The 25056-nt window shown below is 37.6% G+C and overlaps 1 protein-coding gene across 3 annotated transcripts in view; it reads left to right on the forward strand.

The window, feature by feature from the left end:
* Positions 1-25056, forward strand: part of col16a1 (collagen, type XVI, alpha 1) — a 73392-nt gene that overhangs the window by 19061 nt on the left and 29275 nt on the right. For 2 of the 3 annotated variants that reach the window (XM_056249731.1, XM_056249733.1), the window contains exons 8-22: positions 2609-2683; positions 8936-8968; positions 11138-11173; positions 11721-11777; positions 12617-12652; positions 13289-13333; positions 13476-13514; positions 13629-13691; positions 14389-14433; positions 14570-14665; positions 19141-19179; positions 19364-19408; positions 19684-19719; positions 20676-20789; positions 21528-21563. In XM_056249731.1, coding sequence (XP_056105706.1) covers positions 2609-2683; positions 8936-8968; positions 11138-11173; positions 11721-11777; positions 12617-12652; positions 13289-13333; positions 13476-13514; positions 13629-13691; positions 14389-14433; positions 14570-14665; positions 19141-19179; positions 19364-19408; positions 19684-19719; positions 20676-20789; positions 21528-21563 — 795 coding nt within the window. The remainder of the gene's footprint in view (positions 1-2608; positions 2684-8935; positions 8969-11137; positions 11174-11720; positions 11778-12616; positions 12653-13288; positions 13334-13475; positions 13515-13628; positions 13692-14388; positions 14434-14569; positions 14666-19140; positions 19180-19363; positions 19409-19683; positions 19720-20675; positions 20790-21527; positions 21564-25056) is intronic. The other variant, XM_056249732.1, reaches the window with a different exon arrangement.

Genomic DNA, 25056 nt, shown 5'->3' on the forward strand with positions numbered 1-25056 from the left:
TGATTACTCGATCACAAAAATAAGTGACAGCCCTAAAACATTTCAAAATGCACCTGCAATGCTTTATCAAATGTCTGTAGAGGAGCGCTTCCAGGACTCAAAATGTTAGCTTGAGGTGCTCTTTGGATGGGATAATCATATGTAGCAAAAAATCAAGAAACTCCAACTCTTTAGAAAGATTAAAAAGCTTGTATTGTTAATGCAATGCAATTCATTCGAATAAAATCACTAACCACAGTAGCTGGTGAGCAAAACAAGTTAGTCAAGCCCCGAATACATGCAACTAACCCTAAACCAAACCTAATCCTAACCCTAACACTGCATGTATTTAATTAATATCACTCAATAGCCTACTAAAATGTATAATTACACAGTAACAAGGACATCTTAAAATAAAGTGTAACCAATTGTAATAGTGAAAATAAGAGAAAAATACGTTTTTTTTTGCTTCTCTGAATATTAAGCAATTTGCATCAAAGTAACTTTGTAACAAAGTAAAAGTTGATTCCTATACAGAGTCATTTAACAATGTATGGTCTCATGCATGTACATTAAACCATTGGATGGTTTACCCTAATGGATTGAACCTACCACAGAAGTATATGTAGGTAAAATATTTATACAAAAATATATCAAAAAAAGGTGAGTGTTTTTCCCAGCATTGTAAAGTAATATTTCAGCCAAGCTGATGAAACACTTGCACATGTTTTCAATGATCACAGCGGAGGCAAAGCTCATGTTTTGCTAAGGGAATGGATGCGTTCTTTCTGTCAAAAAATCAGTGTTGTAGTTGTAGTTGATGGATCAAGCTCCAGCAACGGCTCAGCTTCCATCGGGACGGCTGTGGTGGAGGAACGGCGCCTGAGTCATCGATGTGGGAGTGCTGCTTTATTTGAGGATTTGGAATTTGGTGCGTTTCTCCTCACTGAATTGATCAGAGCTTTGGCAAGACTTGCTGAATCAAAAAGGCTCACAGGAATGCGTCACATTTGCAGATAACTTCAGCAGCCTGTATGAAAAGCATCCAGCCACCCACAAACTGAATAGTAAAGAAGGTACAGATCAGGAAATGTCACCTGTGAAACTTATTTGACAAAGGAAGAGCACATGGGAATGGGTACAGCCAACTCTGAGCTGGTATTTTGAATTTGCTGCAATTTTGGATCAGAGGATATTTCACAGCCAAGAACTATTAGATGTCATTAGTTGCATGCCAGATGGACCATTTTTACTCTGAAAAGATGATTCAGTGATTATTCCCATTACATGTTACCTGCCAGTTTTGTGAGGTAATATATGAATTAAATCCATGTGACTGAAACATGGAGGTTTCTGATGTGAATGTGAGCCAACAAAGTTCTTTGTGCTCTTGTTGTTTTGAGGCGAATGCTCAAAGCTCCCTGCGAGCAGTGTTTAAAATGGAAACAAGGGCAACTATTTCCCCCAAAAGCATGTGCTCTAACATTGCTTTTTAAAAGCAGAGGAGTCAGCGATTACATCTTTGAGACGCAGAGGAAATGATGTCTTAGGTCACAGATGTCTTGAAAGACCATATTTGTTCAAAGTATCAATACCAGGAAGTGTGCATGAGAAAGATTTTTGATTTACAGTACATGAAATCTAATGTTATTTTTGTATTATTTATGTACTATTATGGTATTTATTCATATTTTGAAGTAGCTTTTATTTTTTTATATTTGCCGTTTAAGTTTTATCAAATTTAGTTAAGCATTTTTATCAGTGTTAGTGTTTTTAATATAAGCTATTTAGCTTTTTAATCGTGTCGTCATTTTAGTGTTTCAACCTAAACTTATTTCAGACATTTAGTTAAGTAGCATTTCTAATTTCTGACGTTTTTCAGCTAATATTTATAGTTTATTTCAGTTGATGAAATAGTTTTATTTAAAGTGCCCCCTTTATTATGTTATTTTAATTTTGTTTTGGAGGTCTACAATAGGTGGTCTCCCTACAATAGGTTTACATGTATCCAAGGTAGTAAAAACACATACATTTTCTCATAATATACATTGCAGTATCACTTCTTTTCTCACAGTGTCTAAAATGGTTTGATAAAGGATTCGGTCTCTCTAAACCCCTCCTTTCTGAAAGTCTACTCTGCTCTGATTGGTCAGATGGTCTTTGGTCTACCGCTTACAGCGCGTGTCAGAAATGAAACGGCCATTTCCATATCTGAATTTCGGCTCAGCGCTTGTATACACCGTGATATGAACAGTAATGATGGCGATAGGTTTACCATCTCACATCCTTTGGAAGTGCATGCTAAGTGGATTTGCATTTGCAGCACAGAAAACAGCGTCTTCTCAACAGGCTGGCATTATGCAAATTTATTACAAACCTACGTAGGTTCATGCAGGAAGAAAGACTGGAATTACTGACGACTTGTTTCAGTTCAGAATCGCTTGTTTTTTTGGGAGACAATAACTCAATTTATCGTGCACTTTGACCAACGTTGCAGACATTTTACATTCACAAACAGCTATATTACACACCACATGAAAGGTAATATCTGAAAAAGCATAATAAGGGGACTTAAACAGTATCAACAATTATCAAATTGGTTTGACTTGTGTCCGTTGTGCTTCCATAGTGCCCACCAGATGCTCCCAAGAGTCGACGAGCTGCAGAGAACCAAGTGGAGTTTGTGCCCAATCCCTTCTCTCAGGTAAAGAAGTGTTAAATTGTTAAAAATCTTGTGCAATTCAAACCTGTTTAACCAAAAACGGGTTGTAGAGATGCAATTATTGAGATACAACACATAAACTAATTCGTTTGCAACACGATCTCCTGATGCTGCACTTGAACATTATCCACTAAAAGTGTGCAAGGGCCTCTAATGAATAGATCTTACAGAAATTAAGAGAGGGGTTGTTAGTGCTCGAATGTGGGATCCTGATCTTGAGATGGTTTGAAGGGTTTGAAGACACACATGTACTTGCTCTCAGTGGGAGCTATTAAGGGGGCGTACAAACAGGATGCATTCATAAGTAACAAGAATGGAATATGTTGAAGAGGCCTCGAGATGTGTTTTTAAACAAACTGATTTGTTTTGTTTTTATTCGACACCATTTTAAAATGCAGCACAGATACACAATGACCAAAGACATCCATCAAATGCATTTGTGCATATTAAACCAACAATTAAAAGTGGTGCAAACAGAACAAATCCTGTGTGTGTGCTCCTAAAGCCCAGAGAGGTGATCTTCCTATAATAGGTTTACCAGGTTTACCCTTTAGGCAAATATGTTAATAATATGCTAATAATATACTAATGTGCAGCATCCAGTTGAGTTTCTCGCACATTTCCCTTGTTAGAACACATGAATGGTTCAACCCAGCAGCATTACAGCACATAAATAGATGAAGAGATGAGATGTGATGTGATGTAGGCTGATAAATATTTCTCATCCTGATATTCGACATAAAAATGACACAGTTAGTGGCCATTAAGCATCCCACTAGCAGGCAGTTGAATGAGCTCTTCTGCAGGAACTGGTATGAACGTAAATTCTTATGAACAATGCCCAGTGGGCTGTAGCAGTGCTGAAATCAAGCATTCTCTGCTTCCATCGCTCTTTTATTTATTTATTTATTTATTTTATTCTTCTTCCTCCAGTCCTGGTATGTGCACATTTGTTCCTGCACCTTGTCCTTCTTGTGCTCTCTTTCTTATTTTTAGGGGTAATTGTGTATGTTTAATGAATTGTTGGCCCTCATCTTCATTTTAAGATGTGTTCTCACTGCACGTAAATATTTGTTTTTGAGGATGCAAAATGTCATATATTAAGATGATATGATTCTTTTCAGGATTTGTAAAGGAAAAATGAACAAGGAATAGAATCACAATTTAAAAATGTATATAATGGTTTCATTTAAAATGCTGTCTAAAATATTTTGTAAGATTTCTTTACTATTACATTACATTATTGGGCTGCCCCCGACTAAAGATTTTTCTAGTCGACTATTAGTCGTTCATTTAAGCCATTAGTCAGCTAGTTGCACGTTTATGAAATTAAAGGTTCTCTAAGCGATCCTGGGTGACGTCACTTCTTGTTGACGTTCGAACTATTGTCAAACAAAACGGAGGCTAGCTAGACCCTCCCTCCTCCTCATCCGCACACTAACCCCCCAAACCACACCCCCAAACCCTTCTTGTCGGTCATTGGCTGGAACAGTTTGTTATGTTTTGGGGAGCGGGTCGCTGCAGTTTGTTTTTGGTGCTGTTTGTGAAGCATGGGCTGTCTACAGAGATCGCGTTTCTTTACAGTGTGTTCAGGGGACAGGCAGCCAGCGGATAGTGAGGAGATGTTTGCTGTATGTGACAAAAAATGTTTTGGCCTAAAAAACACATGACATCGCTTAGAGCACCTTTAATTTAATTTATTAAATATATACTTATCGGAAAATGGTTTGAGTCTCAGGGCTGATAAAGAATATTAAATGTAACATTTATAACATTGTTCTACATTACAGAGAATTACTGAACCATAATAACGAGCCTTTAAAATATAAATTAAGCTTCCAAGCGCTTAAAATCAAGAGCTTGCTGCAGCGCGCTGGCAAAAGTAAAGAGTATGAATGTGTCAGAAAAAAACAGAAAGGAGACTTTCTGAACATTTTAATAATTTAATAGTAAACTCAGTGTCAGCTGCAAAGATGAAGTTGACGATGCCGTCTCATCTCCACAGTATAGTGGATCATGCGCCTATATAGAAAAATGTCATGCAGTAAGTGCGGTACTAATTTAGCTTCCACACTCCGCATGAACACTTGGATATACGTCTAATAACAGCGCACATTTGTCTAGGTTAACTTTAACATGAGTGGCCATGTAAAGTGGCTAACGTTAGGCTACTACTTACAGTACATGTTTCAAATAAGCCATGTTTGAGATCAATGGATGCTAGGCAAACGTTTGAATTTCCTGCCCGACACACTGTAATTACCACATGGAGCAGCCATGCAAACGATATGGGGTGCGTTTCCAAAAATCATTGTTAGCCAACTATGGTCGCAAGTTCAGTCGTTACCAACAAAGTTCAGCGATTTGGCGTTTCCTGAAGCTTAATTCCAATGCTTTTGCAACAGGACGCGGCATGCGCGGCGCTGCGCTATGAAACCCATTCATTTCAATGGCTTGCGCGGCGCGAGGACGTTTTGTTGCCTTGTCGACCAAAGCGCAAGCGGATCTAGCTAGACCGGCAAACTATTTGGGCTTGAGAGCCGGCCAAATAGTTGGTTAATGTTACTTTTTGAGTGGATGACGAGCGCGAGACGCCGAAATGGATGCCAATAAGATTCTGAATTTAAAAAGTTTACTTTTAAAAAGTTGCCAAATGGTCCCATTGACAAGACCAAAGTGATCTGTGTGTTTTGTCATTGTGAAATGAGCTATCATCATCGCAGCACGTCCAGTCTGAAATACCACTTGATGATGGCCAAGCACACACACACACACACAGCTGATGCGAATTCTCCGCCCCCTTGTCAATATCAGGACCTCGTCAGTATTTCTTTCACCCTTTAATTGATGGACAGTGTTACATTGTGTGAGAGATTATTTGCTCCAAGTGAGAATGTTAGTGTGAAATTGAACACAGTATATGCCAATGTTGTTTTCAATAAAAAACATTTGCACAAAGCAAGCCGATCCACTTTTCCATGTTGATCGGAGCATTAAAATGAGAAAAAAAATAATGGGACAAAAATAAATCAAGAGACATTTAGAATAGATAAAAATGTGCAATTAATTGCGATTAATAAATATTTTAATCGTTTGACAGCACTAATATATATATATATATATATATATATATATATATATATATGTGTACCGGTATATGATTTTATAAAAAAGACACTCTGGTATTGGGCTAAATACCTCCTCGTGTGTTCCATGGAAAAAGAACAGTTATGTTGGTTTGGAGGAATATGGGGTGAGTAAATGATAGAGTTTTTGGATGAACTATCCTTCTGCTGGCCAACCATACGCTATAAACAAAACTCTACCAAAGGTGCATGGTGTAGAGCTGAAGTTTGCATCCGCTGCAATGAGTACACGCAATTTCACTGACCCCATCGCATCATTCTACCTTTCTGTGTCTCTACCTTCTCCAGGAATAACCTTAGTTCAATCTTCCAGATAACAATAACTTCTTCTCAGACCAGGGATTTGGATGCTATTTCCCCTGGAAAAAAAAAGATTCATCAGTTTCTCAATGGTGTTGGTGTGGGCTGCTCTTGTTGTTTCTCCTGGCAGCAGTGAGTCATGATCATTAGCAGGGCTAATAAAAAAGCTGGTTGGTGAATTCACTTCAGCTGGTCTCCAACTGGTCACACATCTTTTCTGCTTGCCACGTGTATTGTTTTATATACACTCACACATGCAACATAATTACATCCAGAGGGCTCTGTATTAGAACCAAACACACTCAAAGAAACTTGTTACATCCACACACAGTTACACGTACATCAACACGAAAAACAACGAGTCACAAGAACAGTAGAACATTTGAGGTGGAAATTATATAAATAGTTTGGTCTTGTGGTGTAAATGCTCTTTATCTCTGCTGCCATATAGTAGTGACAGAGGACTTAGCTCCATTGGTACACATTAGATGTATCAATTCATGTGCTTTCATGCCACTTCCTGTCAGTATTTACTCATTTCATCCCATGTTAGCAGTGCTAACAAATTAATGTATGATCATGCCAGCCAAATTGAGCAATTGTCTGAATGTAGACAATAAACCTATAAACCCTAAACCTAAACATAACCTCACAGTCTACTAATACTCTAATGAGAGTTAGTTGACATGTAGTTGCAAAGTTACGTGTAGCTAGTAGACTCTTAAGTGGACTATAAATAAAGTGTAACCCTAAAATGCATTTACTGTGCATTCAGTTAACCATTAATTATTGGCTTATTAATCCTTCAAATGTTTGATATGTTGTAAATAATAATATGCCCTTAATACATGTTCAGTTAAAGGGATAGTTCACCCTAAAATGAATATTATTAAGGGTGTACGGCATTAGAACAACGCCAGGGTGAGTTAATGATGGCTTAATTTTCACTTTAGGGTGAACTATACCTTTAATTATTGATTACTGGTTTGTTAAAGCTTAACTTCTGCATAAATAATGGCTAATATGCCTTTGTGTTCAGTTAATCATTAACTACAGCATAATTATGGAACCTTAAAAGAAAGTGTTACAGTTCAATACATTTGCAGTCGCATTACTGCCATGTTTTGCCTACGTGTGCATGAGATCATGCACAAATTATGGTGTGTGTTAATTTAAGGAATTTTTCCATATACAGTCTTAACCAGACAGCATCACAGCTGTGAGCTTAAGCTCAGCACACACACATACTTCCAGCCTTTCTCTTTAAAAAAAAAAAAAAAAAATCAAACATGCTCCCATGTTTTCCTCTGACCCAGGTTACTGTCTTGTAGCATTAGCAGTCTGTGTTTTACGACGGACTGTAATGAGTTCCAGGCTGTGTTGGAAGCTGCTAGCATTAGCCTACTTCTGCATTAACCCCTTCCTCCTACGCAGATCCTCAATCCTTAAAATCACAGCATTCCTCTGTCATTGCTTTCTTTTTCTTTTGAGCTCACCGTCAGGGAGAAATTCATGAGCTGAGACGTGCACAGTTGCAGCTAAACAAAGTTCCCTGCATTATTCATGCGCTCATTCCACTAGGGCTTTTTGAACAGGTCATCATAATTCTCTTCCATCCTGTGCAAGCTTGTAGCTATATGGACACCATGTCCATTTCGTGTTCTCTTCGGAACCCTGTTTTTAGTGTTTGCGTGCATGTATGCACCATCAGCAATTTTAATCTGGATCTCAGGGTATGACTGGAGATTGGGTACTGAGCACTTTTCTTCCTTACTTTTTTTTTTAATGATTTCTCTTTTCTTTTCCATGCCTATCCAGTCTGATCAGCCTTCCCTATGCTATGTTTGCTTTCTCTGCTCAGACACGACTCAAGGATTTACTTTCACATGTGCTCCACAAACACATCTTTTGTTTTTCTGTCTGTCGCTGATGTTCTCTTTCAAATCATGTCCCTCCTCAATGCACTTCCCCCTCTCTTTTCCTGCCAGTTCTCCTCCCCATTTGCTCTTTTTCAAACGAGTCTCATTCACTGTTGATCATACTGACGAAACTCACCATAGAAGTAATATGACAATATAAACAGATCTAAATTAAGCAAACACTTGAGTGCGCCAACATCAGGTCAGCAGAACTTTGTAAGATAAGAATAAGGAGTGAGAGAAGGTGTTTTACGCACATAGACATTTCTAGACCCTATGTAGGGGGCTTCAGCTCTTCTATCTTTCATCTCAGTCCCTCCTAAAAATGTGTTGTGATCTCTCTTTATACTGCAATGAGATAACAAAATATATAGACAGGGCTTAGATTAAGTCAGGAATATGCCTTAGTTCATTAAGACAGTCAAGTAGCTTTTATGAACATGAATTAGAAGAAAAAAACATTACTGATGTGCATCTTGAGACAGAACAATGGCACTGAGATATTTTAAGATATGTCAGTGCAAGTTGCTCTCAGTTAAGACAGCTTAAACATGCATTTTAGTCTGGGACTAGGCTTAAGCCTTGTCTGTGAAACCAGGCACTTGATGTGATGCCTCACATTGATGCACATGCCATCTTTCCATGCCGAGTAAAAGCATAAAATATTATATATATTATAAAAAAATAAAATCATGCACAATTTTATCGTATTATTTAAACTACTATTAGTCTCTATTTGGTTTAAATGATGTCCAAGGTGCATGGAACAGTTTTACTTTGTAAGCATTTCTAAATTGGTTATGAGGACTGCCATCGTGTTTCTAAAATCTGACCTTTTTTGTCCGTTTCTTTGTTTTTATGTTTTACAGGCAATCCTCGGATCCAAGGAACTGGCGGAAAAAGTAAGTTATTTGAATTAAGTCTACCGAAAAATGATTTGTTTCTATTTGTCATGAATAGCCACAGACCGTCCCAATTATGAAGCTCCAAACCTGACATAAAGAAGTGCGGCCCCAGCAGATTCCACCCAATAGCTAGAAATTCAGTTTAATTGGTAAGTAATTTGCTGCGTGCTGAGTTTCAGTGGGAAGAACATTGACACCGACCCTGATAAACACATAAGATAATTTGCTACTGATAACAGGTCATATTGTTTGAAAATACACCAACTGGATCCAGAGAGACTTTTGCTTGGTAAATGTGCTTCTCTGGCACAATAGGAGAATACCACACACAAAACTGTTAGTTTGTCACCTTTCCCCCTCTCTGCACCCACTCAACACTCATAGTTTATGACTCATAGAGAAAAGGTATTACCTGCTTTCAAATAAAATGCAAAGCCTGAAAATGCCAGTATTTGAGTGGGATGCAGCAAGTGGTATTTGTGGTTTTGGTATGATTCACAAAGCTAAACAATGGGTCAATGGCCCTGTCCCAAATTGTTTTATATCAGTTCTATTGTAAAATAGAATATTTTTGTAATATATTGTAAAATATATATTTTATATATATACATAAAAAACACAAATGAAACGTTTAGAAACGTTGCCTTGACAACTAACTGAAACAGTAGCCTACTAAAAGTATAAATATATTACAACTATGAATCTGTCAAAAAAAAAATCTTCCCTCCTTTTCTTTTTGTTTATCTATCTTATAAAAGCACAAATCGAGGTTACAATGAGGCATCTACAATGGAAGTAAACACAATTTTTGGAGTAACAGGCCTGGTTTCACAGACAGGGTTTAGATTAAGCCAGGATTAGGCCTTAGTTAAATAACATGGTGACCGGGAGGTTCACTTAGTTTGGTTGTGGCCATAAAATATCAACTTGTGGGAGCGTGATACGTCGTGGCCGCGAGATATTCATTCGTGGCAATGTCATATTAACTTGTGCGAACGTGATAATAAGTAGTGGCCACAACTTAATATGTTGAGGGCCACAAGTTAAATACATAAACAACCTTACGTGCGTAACCATAGCAACCCGGAATTATCAGAAAAGGATAGGCCTATTATAATATTTTAATTAATAATGACAAAATGTCATTGCGAAAAATTATAACATTGGATGTAACTTTACACAGAAAAGGTTAGTATGCGATTCCCCCCCCCCCCCCAACACAATATTAATATTAACGCAACATTTTGTTTGCATCTTGTGGCTAAGTATTTCAGCATTAACAGGTTGGCCCCATTTACCTCCATACTAAGTCCTTCGCTGTAACCCAGATTTTAGCTTTTTTTTTTTTACAGAAAAGACAGGACAAGTTGAAATTACTTTTTGTGATGATCAATATTATGCCACGAATGCTCCTGATTGAGCTTAACTTGTATTGAACCAACCCAGAATATTCCTCTAGCCTATAGCAATGAGCTCACAATTGGCCAGACACACAAACTCTCTTAAAATGATATCATCTCTAACAGTAGGCTCGCATATAAATCCATCGATTCATGCGAACAGAGCGAGTGCGTGCAAATCTCAAGGGGTTGATTTTTTATCATGTTGCTTTCTTCTCTGTGTGCACCTCTGGAAAGAATGAATCGGTGTCAGCCAACCGTTCTCAAAGTTGCGGCACAGAGACGGGCACCTTCTCTCTTACCTCGCCACATCAATGCGAGTTAACCGCCTGTTGGCTGAGCAGAACTCCACGGGTAGTAGATTTAGTTTTAATTGTGCTCCCCCTCCACTAAAAACTAAGTTATGTATTAGTATTTCACTTTGGGTGGCCCCCTCCCTTATAGCTGTGCAGCTGGCTTTGGTGAACATTGCCGTGAGTAGTCTTCTGTTCTTATTGATCTTTGTCTCCCGTGAGAGAACCAAGCCAAGCTGAAATGACACGCAGTCGAGGTCCTCGTGCGCACGCTCACGATTCTGCACTCCCATGCCGATTAACATTATGTTGCACTGCCACCCACAGGCCAACATATGTTATAAAGTCAAAGGCAAAGCTGGATTAGAGTAGAGTGGAGCGTAAAAAACCATTATATCCAAAAATCATACTTTAGAAAATAAGTGGTCATGGATAGGAACAACTGGGTTTTCTCTTTTTTTTTTTTTTTTCAGTGTGCAGGCTGTTTACTGCTCAATGAGGAATCGAGTGTGGGTATTCACGTTCAGTTTGTCGTGTGCAGCATGTATAATGGCTGTGTTGGTAGGCAGCAGGATTTGCATGCATGAGTGTGCATGAGTCCTGCGTGCAGTTATCACGCCTTTGGAAAGAGATGCATTTACATCTTTGAAAATCTGGCATAGATTTAGGATGCTTGTAAAGTTTGAATGTTTAAAGGTTGGCCAGACTTTCTGCTACCTTTGAGGAATTTTATGAGAAGCAGCCAATGCACTTGCAAAGCTACATGCACTGTGTAGTGTTCTTAATGCATTTTGCTTGGAAGAAAAATGCCAGATTTGAGTTTTTTTTTTGTGCAGTGTCAAAGATTGATCAGGGCTTTTACCATCGCGTCACATGCTCTATTCCATATTTGCATGTACAAAATTTTAATCTTGGCGCAGTAAACATATTCACTGTATATGTTTTTTGCTTTTGGCCCTTGCCAGCTTAGTCCAAGCTGGTCTTTTTTTTTTTTACAGGGGTTTCAAATGAAATTGTGTTATATACATGCAGTACATTCTTTATTGTATATTGCAGGTTATCCAGGAGGGTTATGCGGATCAGTCAGGCCTCAAAGGAGAGAAGGGAGAGCAGGTAAGAAATGGCAATCTTGGAGCAAGTATGTTTGTGTGCAAAATCTGTCCTCTGTCCAGGCCTGGGAATAAATGATTACAGCGCTGTTTAGTTTGGCATTTTATACAAATGCCTCATTAGGAGCTAGCTTCTGTGCCAGTGATCCAGCTTGGCCGACTACTCAAAACTTTCATTATTACTGGCATCATCTCTTCGCGCGTCAGGTCAAAAAGTGACTGATTTTTTTTTTTCTTCAATTAAATGATTGTACTATATTTTAGTTCGATAATGTTTTTTTTAATTTAATATTTTGTATTTTGGGGGGATTTTATAGTACTACGTTATATTTATGCAGTAGTTATAATCCATTTATTCACTTTTTGAGAATATGAAATGTCCAACTAAAACTGTCATAAATCTTTAATCGGAGCACAGCCTTGTGTTTTGTCTCTTTTTAAAGACGACACTTGGCAGATTATTGCTGAAGTGAAAAATGTTTTAAAAAGTGAAGATTTTACATTTATTGTTATGAAAAATGCACAAAAATACCATTTGAAATTTTTATATGAAATATGTATTTTCCAAAACGCGTTTTACTCTAAAACTGTGTCACTCTAAAATCAAAGCCATACATCTAATCTAAACAAGCTGATTTTCAAATTTAAGGTTGATATCTCAAAAAAAAAAATGCTTTTTAGTAAGATTTTGCTTTGGCGAGAAGTATCAAATGTTTCCTCTAGACAACATTAAGAGTCTTCAAGATGGGGACTGATACGAGGCATTTCAAAAGCAAGACTGTTGCTGTATATGTGTGTGATATTGTTCCTTAAATTGTTCATATAAAATGTTTGATCTCACAGGGTTTGGACTGTACTGGTGGTGGAGTTCCTGGACGAGTGAGTCAATACAATATGGTTTTTGCATTTGCATTCAGGCACTGACAGATCCTTAGTGGAATAAACTGTCTTGTCTTAAAGTAAACATAAAAAATTATATACGTATATATATATATATATATATATTAGGGCTGTTGATTTAACACGTAAATTTAATTAATTGGTTATGGGGAAAATAATAACGTGTTAATATTTAATAACGCATTTAAACGCTCAATTTTGCCAATGAAAATAATACCTATAAAGTCAGAGAAGAACTGTTGTGCGTCTCAAGCAACACGCAGAGGTGTTTAATTTCCTAATTAATCCGCATTTTAAGCAAATCAGTCTGGCCATTCAAAAAGAGAGCCATTTGAACGTATATAAATCTTAATTAATTAATTCGATTAATTAATTGCCACATTGTGTAATTAATTACATTAAAAAATGATATTCTCTTGACAGCCCTAAATGGCCTATATTAAAGAATATAAAATAAAATATATTTAAAATTAGATTATCTTAGTATCATTTTAGTATTGTTTTCCAGTTTAAATTAGATTATCAATCCCAGATTTTCTTTGTGGTGTCAGATGTTTGGACTCCACTGAATGTAAATGAATTACTTGGATGACATGCTGTATCTGTGTGTTTTAGTGCTTAGAAGGTGCTAAAGGGGAGAAAGGAGAGAAGGGCGAGTCGGTAAGTGTGTGCGCCAACCTTGTCTTTTAGAGAGAGGCGGGCGATCGAATTTTTGTTCAACAGGCTTCACTGAAGCAGAGGGGATATCTTGATACTATTTCTGGCTATTAATTCGCCCATTTCTCATTCTCTTACGTTTCAGGGTCTGGCTGCCAACTGGGGGGAAGCTATAGGAGTGAAGGTAAAGGAAGATGGCATCGTGTTAATATAATGTGTATGAGTGTATTAGAGCTTGCCACTTACTTCTCTCTCCATTTCTGTCTGTCTGTCTTGTCTCTCTCATATACGTACTCAGGGGGACCAAGGGCAGAAAGGAGAAAGCGGAGCCCCAGGTCTGGCCGGAAGTCCAGGCAAAGATGTAAGTGACTAGCATTTGATGTGAAACTCAAACATGCTCTTTATTTATGCCCTACTTTAAGTACATTTTATATGCACACAGGTCCCCTCATTCAGACGTGTTGATAAATTTCAATGTCTCGCTGCAAGAGTGTATTCAAAAAATGAATGAACGATTGTGTAATCTATCACATGCACACTATGTCTCTGTGCACATATTTTAATTTTAAAAGGATGTAAGAGTCTCTTTCCTTTTATATTGTTTAAAGTGGCTCCATATATTCCAAGCGCTCAGCTGCGAAAAGCCTGTATTGGACTCTTACCCATACTCTCTGCTGCCTTTTCTTTTCATTAGCTATCTCTTTGGGTGTTAAATCTTCTTAATGCTGCATAGATTACATAAGCCAACAAAGAGCCACAAATCAATGCAGCCTCATTGATTCTTTTAAATGGATAGTCGGGTTGTATTATGCTTAATCTTTTCTATTCCGTATACAAAGCATGTTCTAAGGGGATGGCGAATATGGCCGAGCCGGCTAATGCATACTTGGAATTTTCCTTTAAACTGTTTATCTATCTCAGCCTCAAGTCATCGGTGAACTGACTTGTTTGATTCCTGTTGGAGGGTTGATGTGATGTGTAAGCAGTGTGATACTGCTAATGCCAATGTTTGAGATGAACTCAAGCTAATGATCTTTTATTGGTCTTGCCTGTCATAGGGTCGAGCTAATCCTATTTGTGTGGTGGGCCCCAAAGGACAAAAGGTAAAACGGACTGATCCTCTTGGGATTTATTTAACTGTTTTCTGAGATACTATAAATGAACACTAGATTTGTGGTATCATTATTTTTAGTGCTTGTTATGCACAGCCAGTATTTCACAGCTCTGATTAATTCACAGGGCGTTCCTGGTGTAGTCGGTCCGGAGGGGCTTGCAGGGGAACCAGGACGCCCGGGCCTTCCTGGACTGCCCGGAGTTGGGAAACCAGGACCACCAGTAAGGAATATTCATCATTTAAATACAGTCTTTCTAGACAATTTTAAGATTCTAAATAGAGGTTTTATTACCTTTTGAAGTTACAACATTTTGGATGTATTGTTTTTGAGTGTAGTTGGACAGAAATCCAAAAATAGCATTACATGGCAAAAATAGGAGAACTTACCCTAAATTTGCTAGAAAGTTCAATTTACCACAAAACTACTTTTGTGATTACAGTATTGTCAAAATGCACTGAGCTGACCTTGAGCTGACTTTGAAAAATGACATTTTGTCACTTATTTGATCAGACAGACTGGGGATAATACAAATCAATTAATTAAAAGTATTTTTTAGGTCATTATATATACACCACGGTTCACAAGTTCAGGGTCAGTAAGATTAAATAATACCTTTCCTATTTAATTGCATTAAATTGTTCAGAAGTGAATGTAAAGACATTTAGAATGTTACAAGAGATTTCTATTTAAAATGTTTATATTTGTCAAAGAATTCTGAAAAAAAAATGTATCACAATTTTACAAGAACATTATACAGCACAAATGTTTTCAACGTTAATAACTAAACCAGCATATTAGAATGATTTCTGAAGGATCTGAAGGATTTTAGGATGATTTCTGACACAGAAAGTAATGATGCTGAAAATTCAACTTTACCATCACAGTAAAATAAATTACATTTTAAATGTATTCAAATAAAAAAAAAACAGTAATTTTAAATTGTGATAAGTCAATATATGACTGTTTTTACTGCATTTCTGATCAAAGAAATGCAGCTTTGGTGAGCATAAGAGACTTTATTCAAAAACTAAAAAATATTAGTGACCCCAAACTTTTGAACACCTAATTTGGGTCACACTTAGTTTAGGGTCCAATTCACATTATAACCAAACTATTAACTACGAATTTAACCTCAATAAACTCCTAATTACTGCTTATTAATATTTAGTTGTTACGTTTAGGTGTTGGATAGTAGAGTCCTGCGCGGGACTGTTTTCTTCATCCCGCTCCCGCCCGCGCCCGCCGAATTTTTGACCATTACCGCCCGCTCCTGCAACGTATGTGTTACACTCCCGCCCGCTCCCGCAATATGTATGTCCACTCCCGCCCGCACCCGCAATATGTATGTCCACTCCCGCCCGCACCCGCAATATGTATGTCCACTCCCGCCCGCACCCGCAAAACTCGGATAATTTATTCCCGCACAGTAATAGAGATGCACTGACTTTGTGTCTTCTCCCGTCCTGCAGGAAAAAAACGCGTATTTGTATTGCTATTGTTAAAGAGATTCATGGGGTTGTTGGTTTCGTTTCCCTGGCCTGCATGTATTCTGACGCACTGATCAGGAAGATGAATAGTAAATGTCAGACTTGCCTTGCTCAGGTTTTGTACTGTAAATACCTCGTTTAAGGTTCTTTTCCACATCATTGACATCTCCATCATGTCGTTAGGCTGCCTCCCAATCCCGCAGGGGTTTTATTTGTCCGCCCATTCCCGCCCGCAGCAAAGTTCAAACCGCCCGCTCCCGCGAGATTTGCGTTGGGAGATTTTGCCGCGGGACCCGGCGGGACTCAATCCCAATGCAGCCCTCTATTGGATAGGATTAAGAGTGTAGAATAAGGTCATGCAGAATAAAGCATTAATATGTGCTTTACTAATAAACAGCCAATATCCTAGTAATATGCGTGCTAATAAGCAACTAGTTAATAGTGAGAATTGGACCCTAAACTAATGTGTTACCATAATTTGTTAACAAAAGCTTATGATTCTTACACAGTTTGTTCATTGTGATAATCTTCACAAATGAACACAACTTTTATGAATTTTGAAGCGTAAACAAAATCAGCAGAAGTCAAAACGAACTACCTCACGGTCACATGACTTCAACGTCACCATCACTAAGCTTCTGACAACTCTTTTAGGGTGTATTCACACCTGCCTTGTTTGGTTCGATTGAATCGAACTCTAGTTCGTTTCCACCCTTGGTGCGGACCTTTTGGGCAGGTGTGAATACAACAATCGAACTCGGGTGCGGACCAAACAACCGAACCGAGACCCAGCTGAAGAGGTGGTCTCGGTACGGTTCCAAACGAACTCTGGTACGGTTCGTTTACGGTGTGAACATGAACCGACCCAATTGCAAGAAAGCACTGCGCCTTAGAGTTAACAGGCTTCCGTAGTCGGAGATTTTGGCGTAATGGTTTGTGTTATTGTTGTTCAAGTGCGAAAGAGAATTCCATTCCGGCGCGCTGTCTGGCCACACGATACTGTTGCGCGTCTTTCTGCGCGTCGTGTGTGCATCATTGGAATGGAATGAATGAATGAGTGTGTGCATCAGGACATTCACATACAGAGCGTTCTCTTTAGTCTAATCGCGCATAGATGCAAAAAAAGCTTTTGCAGTTCATTTAATGTAACGACAATACAAGGATGATGCTGCGTTAAACTGGACAAACTTAATCGCAAGCGTTAACATTGACAGCACTTGTTAGCAGTATATACAATAAGAATCTCATTATTTGAATGTGTGAACATAGCCCCTCTCTATGAATGAAAACTTTATACCTTATCCGTCTTCTGCGCAGTTTCTTCATATTGCGTTTGTACAGAATAACACAAAATTAGTAAAATAACAAATATTGCAGTACGAAATATCTCCATGCTGAGCCTTTTTTGCACTTCCTGATTTCCCTACTTGAGAATCCTTGTCCAATGAATGGAAGACCTTAGCACACGTGTGGTTTTGTTTACATATTTTGGTTCACTTGCAAAAAGAGCAGTGTGAAAGCGAACCGTACCAAAAAAAAAAATTTGGTCCGGACCAAAGCAAGTGAACTATCGGACTTTCCTGGTGTGAATACACCCTTAGGGCTCTATCTTGCACCCGGCGCAAATGACTTTGTACACTGACGCATGTATCATTCCTATTTTGCACCCACGCAAAGCGGACTTTTCCCTCCACAGACGCACGTCGGTTAACTAAGAAATACACTTGCGCTCCCCGGGGCGGTTCAGCGCAAAGAGGAGGCGTGTTTCGGCGCAAACTTTCCCTCATGCTATTTTGCTGTACTATAAAACAATTGCACCACTGACCAGAAAAAACCTAGTCTAAAGTCAGTGGCGCGTTGCACGTTGTTCATAATGCTATTTTAAGCGCGCATGCTTGGCCATAATGTAGCGGGTGCACAACGCGCATACACTTTGATTCTCTCATCAACACAGATGCAGCAGTTTTTATTTTTGCAAATCATACATTATAACAAGGAAAAATATTAACACATGAGGGAAATCCTTGTGGTGTCCATGAAGATGTAAAATTTTTAGTTTTTTTCCTCCCACGCCTGTTTAACCGACGGTGATTTGTATGGGGATGGGAGAAACCCACCCACGATAGATAGATGATAGATAGATAGATAGATAGATAGATAGATAGATAGATAGATAGATAGATAGATAGATAGATAGATAGATAGATAGATAGATAGATAGAGAGATAGAGAGATAAATAGATAGATAAGTCTGATTTTGAACGTTGAATTTCTTGTTATTTCTGCATGCATTCTACTTCAGACAGTCAATAAACAGTGCCGTCTGAGGGTGTTACTGCATGAGGGTTTATGCCATAGTTTACAGGTGCACGCAAAACACGCAATACCACGTCACTTCTCTGTCTTACACGGTCCTTACAAGAACGTCGGTCTCCTCAGCTGTGAACCGCTCCAGTCCTGACGTGCGCCTGGTCAATCCGCCGTTATAATAGCAATCCGCCATGCAACATGCGCACCTGCTCTTAAAGGGAATGTGAGATGACGCTCTGATTGGTTTATTTCACGTTACGCCCAAACCACACCTATGAATAATGAAGCTGCTTCAGACCAACCCCTTTTAGATTTGCGCCAGGCGCAAGAGGCATTTATCCCGCCGGGAAAATAGCAACAGCGCCGGGATCCGCCCACAAAGTTACTTGCGCTTTGCGCTTTGACACTTGCGTTTCAGATCGTTAAAATAGGGCCCTTAGTCTTTGTTTTAAAACATCTTCCCTGGAAGTTTGAGTTAAAATAGTTTGCAATAGTGCGATTATGAACACAACAAGGCTGTGAAATCGGACTAGTGAGTAGATGAGTTTACCTGTTCGGCTGATGATGTTTAATGTCCCCGGCAACCTCTGTGGTCCATTTTAGCCACTTGTTAGCAACCGCTATTTACAAGACAAGTAAAAGCTTTAAAAGAAATCACAAGAGAGTATTACTGATGTATTTTATATCGTAGAATAAAACGTGACAATATCTTGAGTTTGTATTCACCTCATTTCAAGCATTATCCAAAAATCCCTAAAAAAAACCCATTGACTTTAGGACGATGGAACCAGAAGTGCTAAAATGCTAACTCGTTTCCGGGAGTTGGCCTACAAAAATACGCTCTATAATGTGCATTATACAGTAATCAGTACCTTAAACATTTGTCTTTTTCTCACAGGGGCCCCCTGGTGGACCTGCAGAATCTAAAGGGGAGAAAGTATGTTTACCATTACCAGAGTATCTTTAATTATTGAGACTGAACTACAGGGATGTTTTCTTGCTTTGACCCCAAAGCGATGAAAATGTTAACTTATTTTTAATGTAAACGTACCATTTCCTTCCTCAATGTGTCTCTTCCAATTGCATATGTGCTAATAACAAAACAATCTATACATGTCTAGGGGAATTCTGGGATACCTGGTGTAGATGGAAAGCCTGGAGATCCTGTAAGTGCATTTTTTTTCTCATTTTGACCTATAGAGAGATGTCAATGTGAAATGATGGTGTGTGCTGAATTGCTAAGACGGAAGAAGCTAATTATCCTGATTTTCTATCACTATCCTGATTGTTCTGTCACTGTACGGGACAAAATGTGTTTACTATCATCAGCACCATAATTAGTTTTATTACCACTGGAGCTATCAGCACATAATTTGCATTTGCAGCTGAATGAGCTTCTGCTGTTCTAATCTTGCAATGACGTGTTTTGTTTTGCTGACAGGGTCCGAGAGGTCCTTCGGGACATAAAGGCGAGAAGGTAAACTAAAGCAGTCTCAATTTCAGATTCCGCATGAAAATTGCTATTGCGTGTTGATTCTGCTCAGAATTCACAGAAAGTCACAGTGAATATTCTTGCTTGTTATTGCTTTATATTCTATTTAAAGGAACAGTTCACCATATAATTCTTTACTCATTGTTCACTCACTCATGTCATGTTGTTTAAAAACCATTACATTCTTTCTTGCATGGGGCACAAATGTCCAATATGATTTTTTTTTCCCCCTTCATAAAAAAACATTTTGTTTCTTGAACTAAAATAATTGTTAGCTGAAATAAAATACAACATAAAAAAACCTTAAATTTATTTTATTTTAACTAGTTTATTAATATTTTGAATCAGGTTTTTTTTATATTTTCAGTTTAATTCATATATTTTTTAATCATTTTATTATTTGTTTTTGTCATTTTTATTTATATTACTATTTATTTGTTATTCCCTTTAATTTTGTTTTTAGTTTTAGTTCAGTTATCAGATTTTTTTGTGCTTCAAATGACCATTTTTAATGTCCAATATGATTTTTTTCCCTCTTCATAAAAAACCCTTTTGTTTCTTCAAATAAAATAATTTTTAGCTGTAATTAAACAAAATTTAATTTTAGCTAGTTTATTAATATTTTGAATCAGCTTTTTTATATTTTCAGTTTAGTTAATCTTTTTATTATCATTTTATTATTTATATTTCTGTTTACTTTTTATTCCCTTTAATTTCGTTTTTAGTTTTAGTTCAGTTATCAGGGTTTTTTTGTGCTTCAAATGACCATTTTTAAGTTTTTCATCTAACAATATTTTATTTTAGCTTTGTTTCAATTAACAAAAATGTTTTTAGTAATTAACGCTAATAACCCTGAGTCATACAGGTTTGGAACAATAAAAACGCGAGTAAATGATGACAGAATTTGTATTTTTTTGAAAAATGCTTCTTTCTTTTCTCAGGGAGAACCGTGTGAATCATGTCCAGTGATCTCTTCGGAGTCTGGCAACACCGTGGCCAAGCAGGGGCCTAAAGGAGAACCAGGGGCCCCAGGCAAAGGAAAACATGGCCCACCTGTGAGTTTACTCCGAAACCAACTCAAAAAACTGCTTGTGATTATCACAAAAAGCTAAAAGCAGTTCATTATGTTTGATTCAATGTCTCTGTGTAGCATCCTGAAACTTTTTTTTTATTCCATTACTCAAATCTGTGCCTGGTGGGCACTTTATCATTTCAAAAAGATGCTGTTCACCTCAGTGGGTCCACCATATTTGTGTTTGCCAAGCTCGATGAAATAAGCCAACAATCAGCGAGGTCTTTTTCGCCTGCTGTTGTTGTGTTGAATGAGAAATGCGTTCGCCATTCTACTACCCTCTCGATGAGTGAACAGATATTATATCATGGTTCATTATAGTTTCAGGGACCTTCAGGTCTCTCTTTTCATCCATTAAACATTTCCACCCTCAAAGTTTAGACCAGTTTCCACGTCAGATTCCATTTTACTCAGTGACTACGGTAAAGGCCCTTTCATTTTTAGCCCATTAAAATGTCTCCATTCTCTTCTGACAAAAAAGTATTCTATGCGGCATGCCATACAAAGCGCTTGTTCGCATTTCTCTGTAACGATTTCCAATGCCATCACGATCTATTCCTCATACCTAGTTATGGGACAGAGAGTGAGAGTGTGGGATGCAGAAAGTGACAGGGTGCAAATGTGGGACATTGGCAGGGGGGAAGCTGCGGTCAGCTAGGATGACATTAGTGTCATGATTAGGGAGACTGATGCTCATACTCATATGGCTCTCTTTTCATAGGGCCCTGCAGGACTGGATGGCAAATCAGGAGAGAAGGTGTGTGTTTACTGCTTACTTGTTTCTTACTGCATAGGAACCCATATAATGAGTATAACACATGAATATATGCATGATTAGAGGGGGAATATCATAATTCATGTGCTTGCTAAGGAAAGCATCACTAACACTATCGCTCCTACTTACTGTTTGATATTCCAACAAACCCTTAAACTGCTGTATAGAAGTACCTCAAATCATATGCTTTTACTTTTGACTTACAATTGTAGCATCTACAATTAACACCAGCCAAATCTGTTTAAAAAAAAAAAAAAAGACTAATAAAATTGGGCATTCACAAAGCACCAGCCAGTCTTTTGGATGAAAAAATAAATAAACTACTCTAACACCATGAAGGTTATTTTTCCATGGGCAAATTCCACTCACATTTTCCTCTGTGTTTTTTTTTCAATCATCTTATTTTGTTCCCCTGAGGTCCACTTATAATGTTAATCAAGATTTCTTGCACTAAAACTAGTCATAATTTAGCTTATATTACCATTTTCCACTCACTCTCTGACCCTTAGAATTAATTGGGCTGTTTTTGCTACTTTACATTTCAGGCTTTAGTGTAAATACCCTCTTTGCATGAGAAATTAGAAACAACACTTCTGACTATTAGTATGTATCTAACCTCCTTCTTATTACTTAATTACTGACCAGGACACTTTATATATGTTGTTGATGTGTAAATGCGCCATGATGTGTTAATGTATTCATTCTTGTTACATCGCAAACTACTTTATAATGAGCCATTTTTAACAGCTTGCGCCAGCTACTGTCAGGATTTACTGAAGACACCCAGTGATGTCTTTAGTGAGTGATTAAAAGTCGTGGACAGTTATTTTTGCGGTTCACCTTATTGCATGCATTTAGAGGAGTTTCCCTTTCAGACACAAAATGTATGGGTGGAGAATATTTTAATTAGCATACAAAGTAATTTACTAAGGTTTGCACTAGTCAATTTACTGGTATTTGCATCGTTATTTAACACCCAAAAAAGCATGTCATAAAGTCCCCCTGTGGTCAAAATTGGTTTTAATTTTGTTTATATGTCTATGTGGCGTTTTTAATATGCTTTAACCTCTTAACCTGTCGGCGGGCCCATTTGCCATTGCATGCTTAAAACAATAATATCTTAGTAAAAACGTAAAGTAATATTGCCAAACTATATATCATTTGAAAGCTTAAAATCTCTTAAAATCTCATATTTGGTGGCTGTTATCTAAAATAAATTACAGAGGAGCAGAAATTGATCAATTTGCAACAAGAATATTTCACATTCATTAGGAGTATTTAGGCCTTTATTTTGAAATAACAATAACTGGTAGAAACCTCAGTTTGTTTTCATGCCATGAGTTCAAAAGATAACACCAATTCCATTTTATGAGAAAAAAAGGTCTGAAAATGTTTTAAATATAAAGAAAAATGTATGGATTCTCGATTTGTGATGCGGCTGCGAGCTATAACGCTATTACGTAGTCTTTTTATGCATTCATTAGAGGTTTAATTCAAATCAAATACTGCCAAACCACCCATACTACTTCTCAATAGGATGTCTACTTCATAAATTGTATGAAAATTATGGAAATGCATGGTTCAGATCACTCAAAACCTATATGAAAATGTAGGCGCCCTTATATGGGCAGTAATGGAGTCTGGTGTTCACCTAGTGAAAAAGTTGAGTACTGCGCCCGAATAAAATCTTACTGAAAGCTCATTTTTTGAGATATCAACCTAAAATTTGGAATACAACTTGTTCAGATTTTTGTCTTTAATTTTCTTGCAGTTTTAGAGTAAAATATATTTTGTAATATATTTATTTTATATAAAATATTAATAATTATATTTTTACATTACACAATTTCATAAACTCAAACTTATATAACTTTTTTTCTGTTTCATTTTTTATAATTTCTAGACTTCTAAAATAATCTGGAAAATGTCTTCTTTAAAACGAGACCAGCCATAGGTCTATATTCCAAAGCTTTCCTGAATTACAACCATTTAAGTTTGGATAGTGATTTTTATGTCTATGCAAAAAAAAAGGGGGGTGACAGTTAACAGGTTAAAGGTGCATTGTGTAATATTTAGGAGGATCTGTTGACAGAAATGCAATATCATATACATAACTGTTTTCAGTGGTGTATAAAGACCTTACATAACGAACCGTTATGTTTTTATTACATTAGAATGAGCCATTTCTATCTACATACGCCGCGGGCGTTCTACTGTAGCCCTAACCGGACAAACGCTATTCGCCACTATGTTGTTCTTCGTGCAAAGAAGCTAGCTAAAGTCAGCGAATAAAACACTGACACAATGATGAACAAGTAACAATAATATTCGCAATAACATATCATTTTACTGAATAATAAAGTAAACATCATTTCTTCATTTATCTTTGTAAAGAAACCTCATTGCTGAACTGGCTACTCTCTGCTGTCTCAGACGACGACATCTCTTCCTGTCGGCAACCGTAACTTCTGTTGGTTGCAGTTCGTAACCTCACCACTAGGTGCCGCTAAAAATCACACACTGCACCTTTAAGACAAACCATGTGTTAATTCATAAATCAACACCATTGCTGAGTATTTTCTCCTTAAAACTGCAGTGAACCAAAGACAGTCTCAAAAACGCAGTTTTTAAATCGCTGGTGTTTCTGACGTCACAAACTACATTGTAACCAATCATGTCAACGTGTGATCGTCATCAAGTGGATCTCTGAGCTGGTGTGAGTGAGTGGAGGTGGGGCTAATTTGCATATTCGTAGAACCGCGTACACTAAATGAGGCAAGGGTGTAGATATACGTTCAACCTATTTTAAGGCATGAAGACTTTTTTTTTCAAGGAAAAAACGCTTAAATGTGTTATTTTGGTGATCAAAGATGAGTTTGAAGGGATACAATGATTAATAACTTCAAGGGGACTTAAAGCATTGTGTGCTTGACATGGCTGCAATAGTTAAGCTAGGAGGAGACACCACAGAGAACAGAGAGAATTATCTCCACTCCTGTTAATTTATTTAAAATGCCACAGAATGAACATATCGTTTACCAAGCCACGTTATTTTTAATTTGCACTTCTCTTGGTAGATTGGTTTGGTCATAATAGAAATGAAATGGCTGCGGCTCTGTCCTTTTATTTGCACATTGTTAGTAGATCCCCTACAGAACTTTCCGCTTCCATCGCTCTTTTATGGGATTGCGGTCTCATGCTAATTTGCCCTGTTTAGTAAATCTGGCCCTTAGTTTTCAATGTGTGTGGGTTTCTGTTTTTTGGACAGAGAAGAAAGTTTTGAGCTCTGAAGATGACTTTGTTTGCATTTTTATGGACAGTTCTTACCTTATTTAGGACTAGGCACTGAAAAAATAACTATTAGTTAATTTATTTGGCTTATTTTAGTCTTAGTTTTACCAATCCAAAGTTCACAATATGACACACACACACACACACACACACACACACACACACACACACACACACACGCACA

This window comes from Rhinichthys klamathensis, unplaced genomic scaffold (assembly GCF_029890125.1).
Source record: "Rhinichthys klamathensis goyatoka isolate OS25496 unplaced genomic scaffold, OSU_Roscu_1.1 h1tg000060l_1, whole genome shotgun sequence".
In the NCBI taxonomy this organism is placed as follows: domain Eukaryota; kingdom Metazoa; phylum Chordata; class Actinopteri; order Cypriniformes; family Leuciscidae; genus Rhinichthys; species Rhinichthys klamathensis.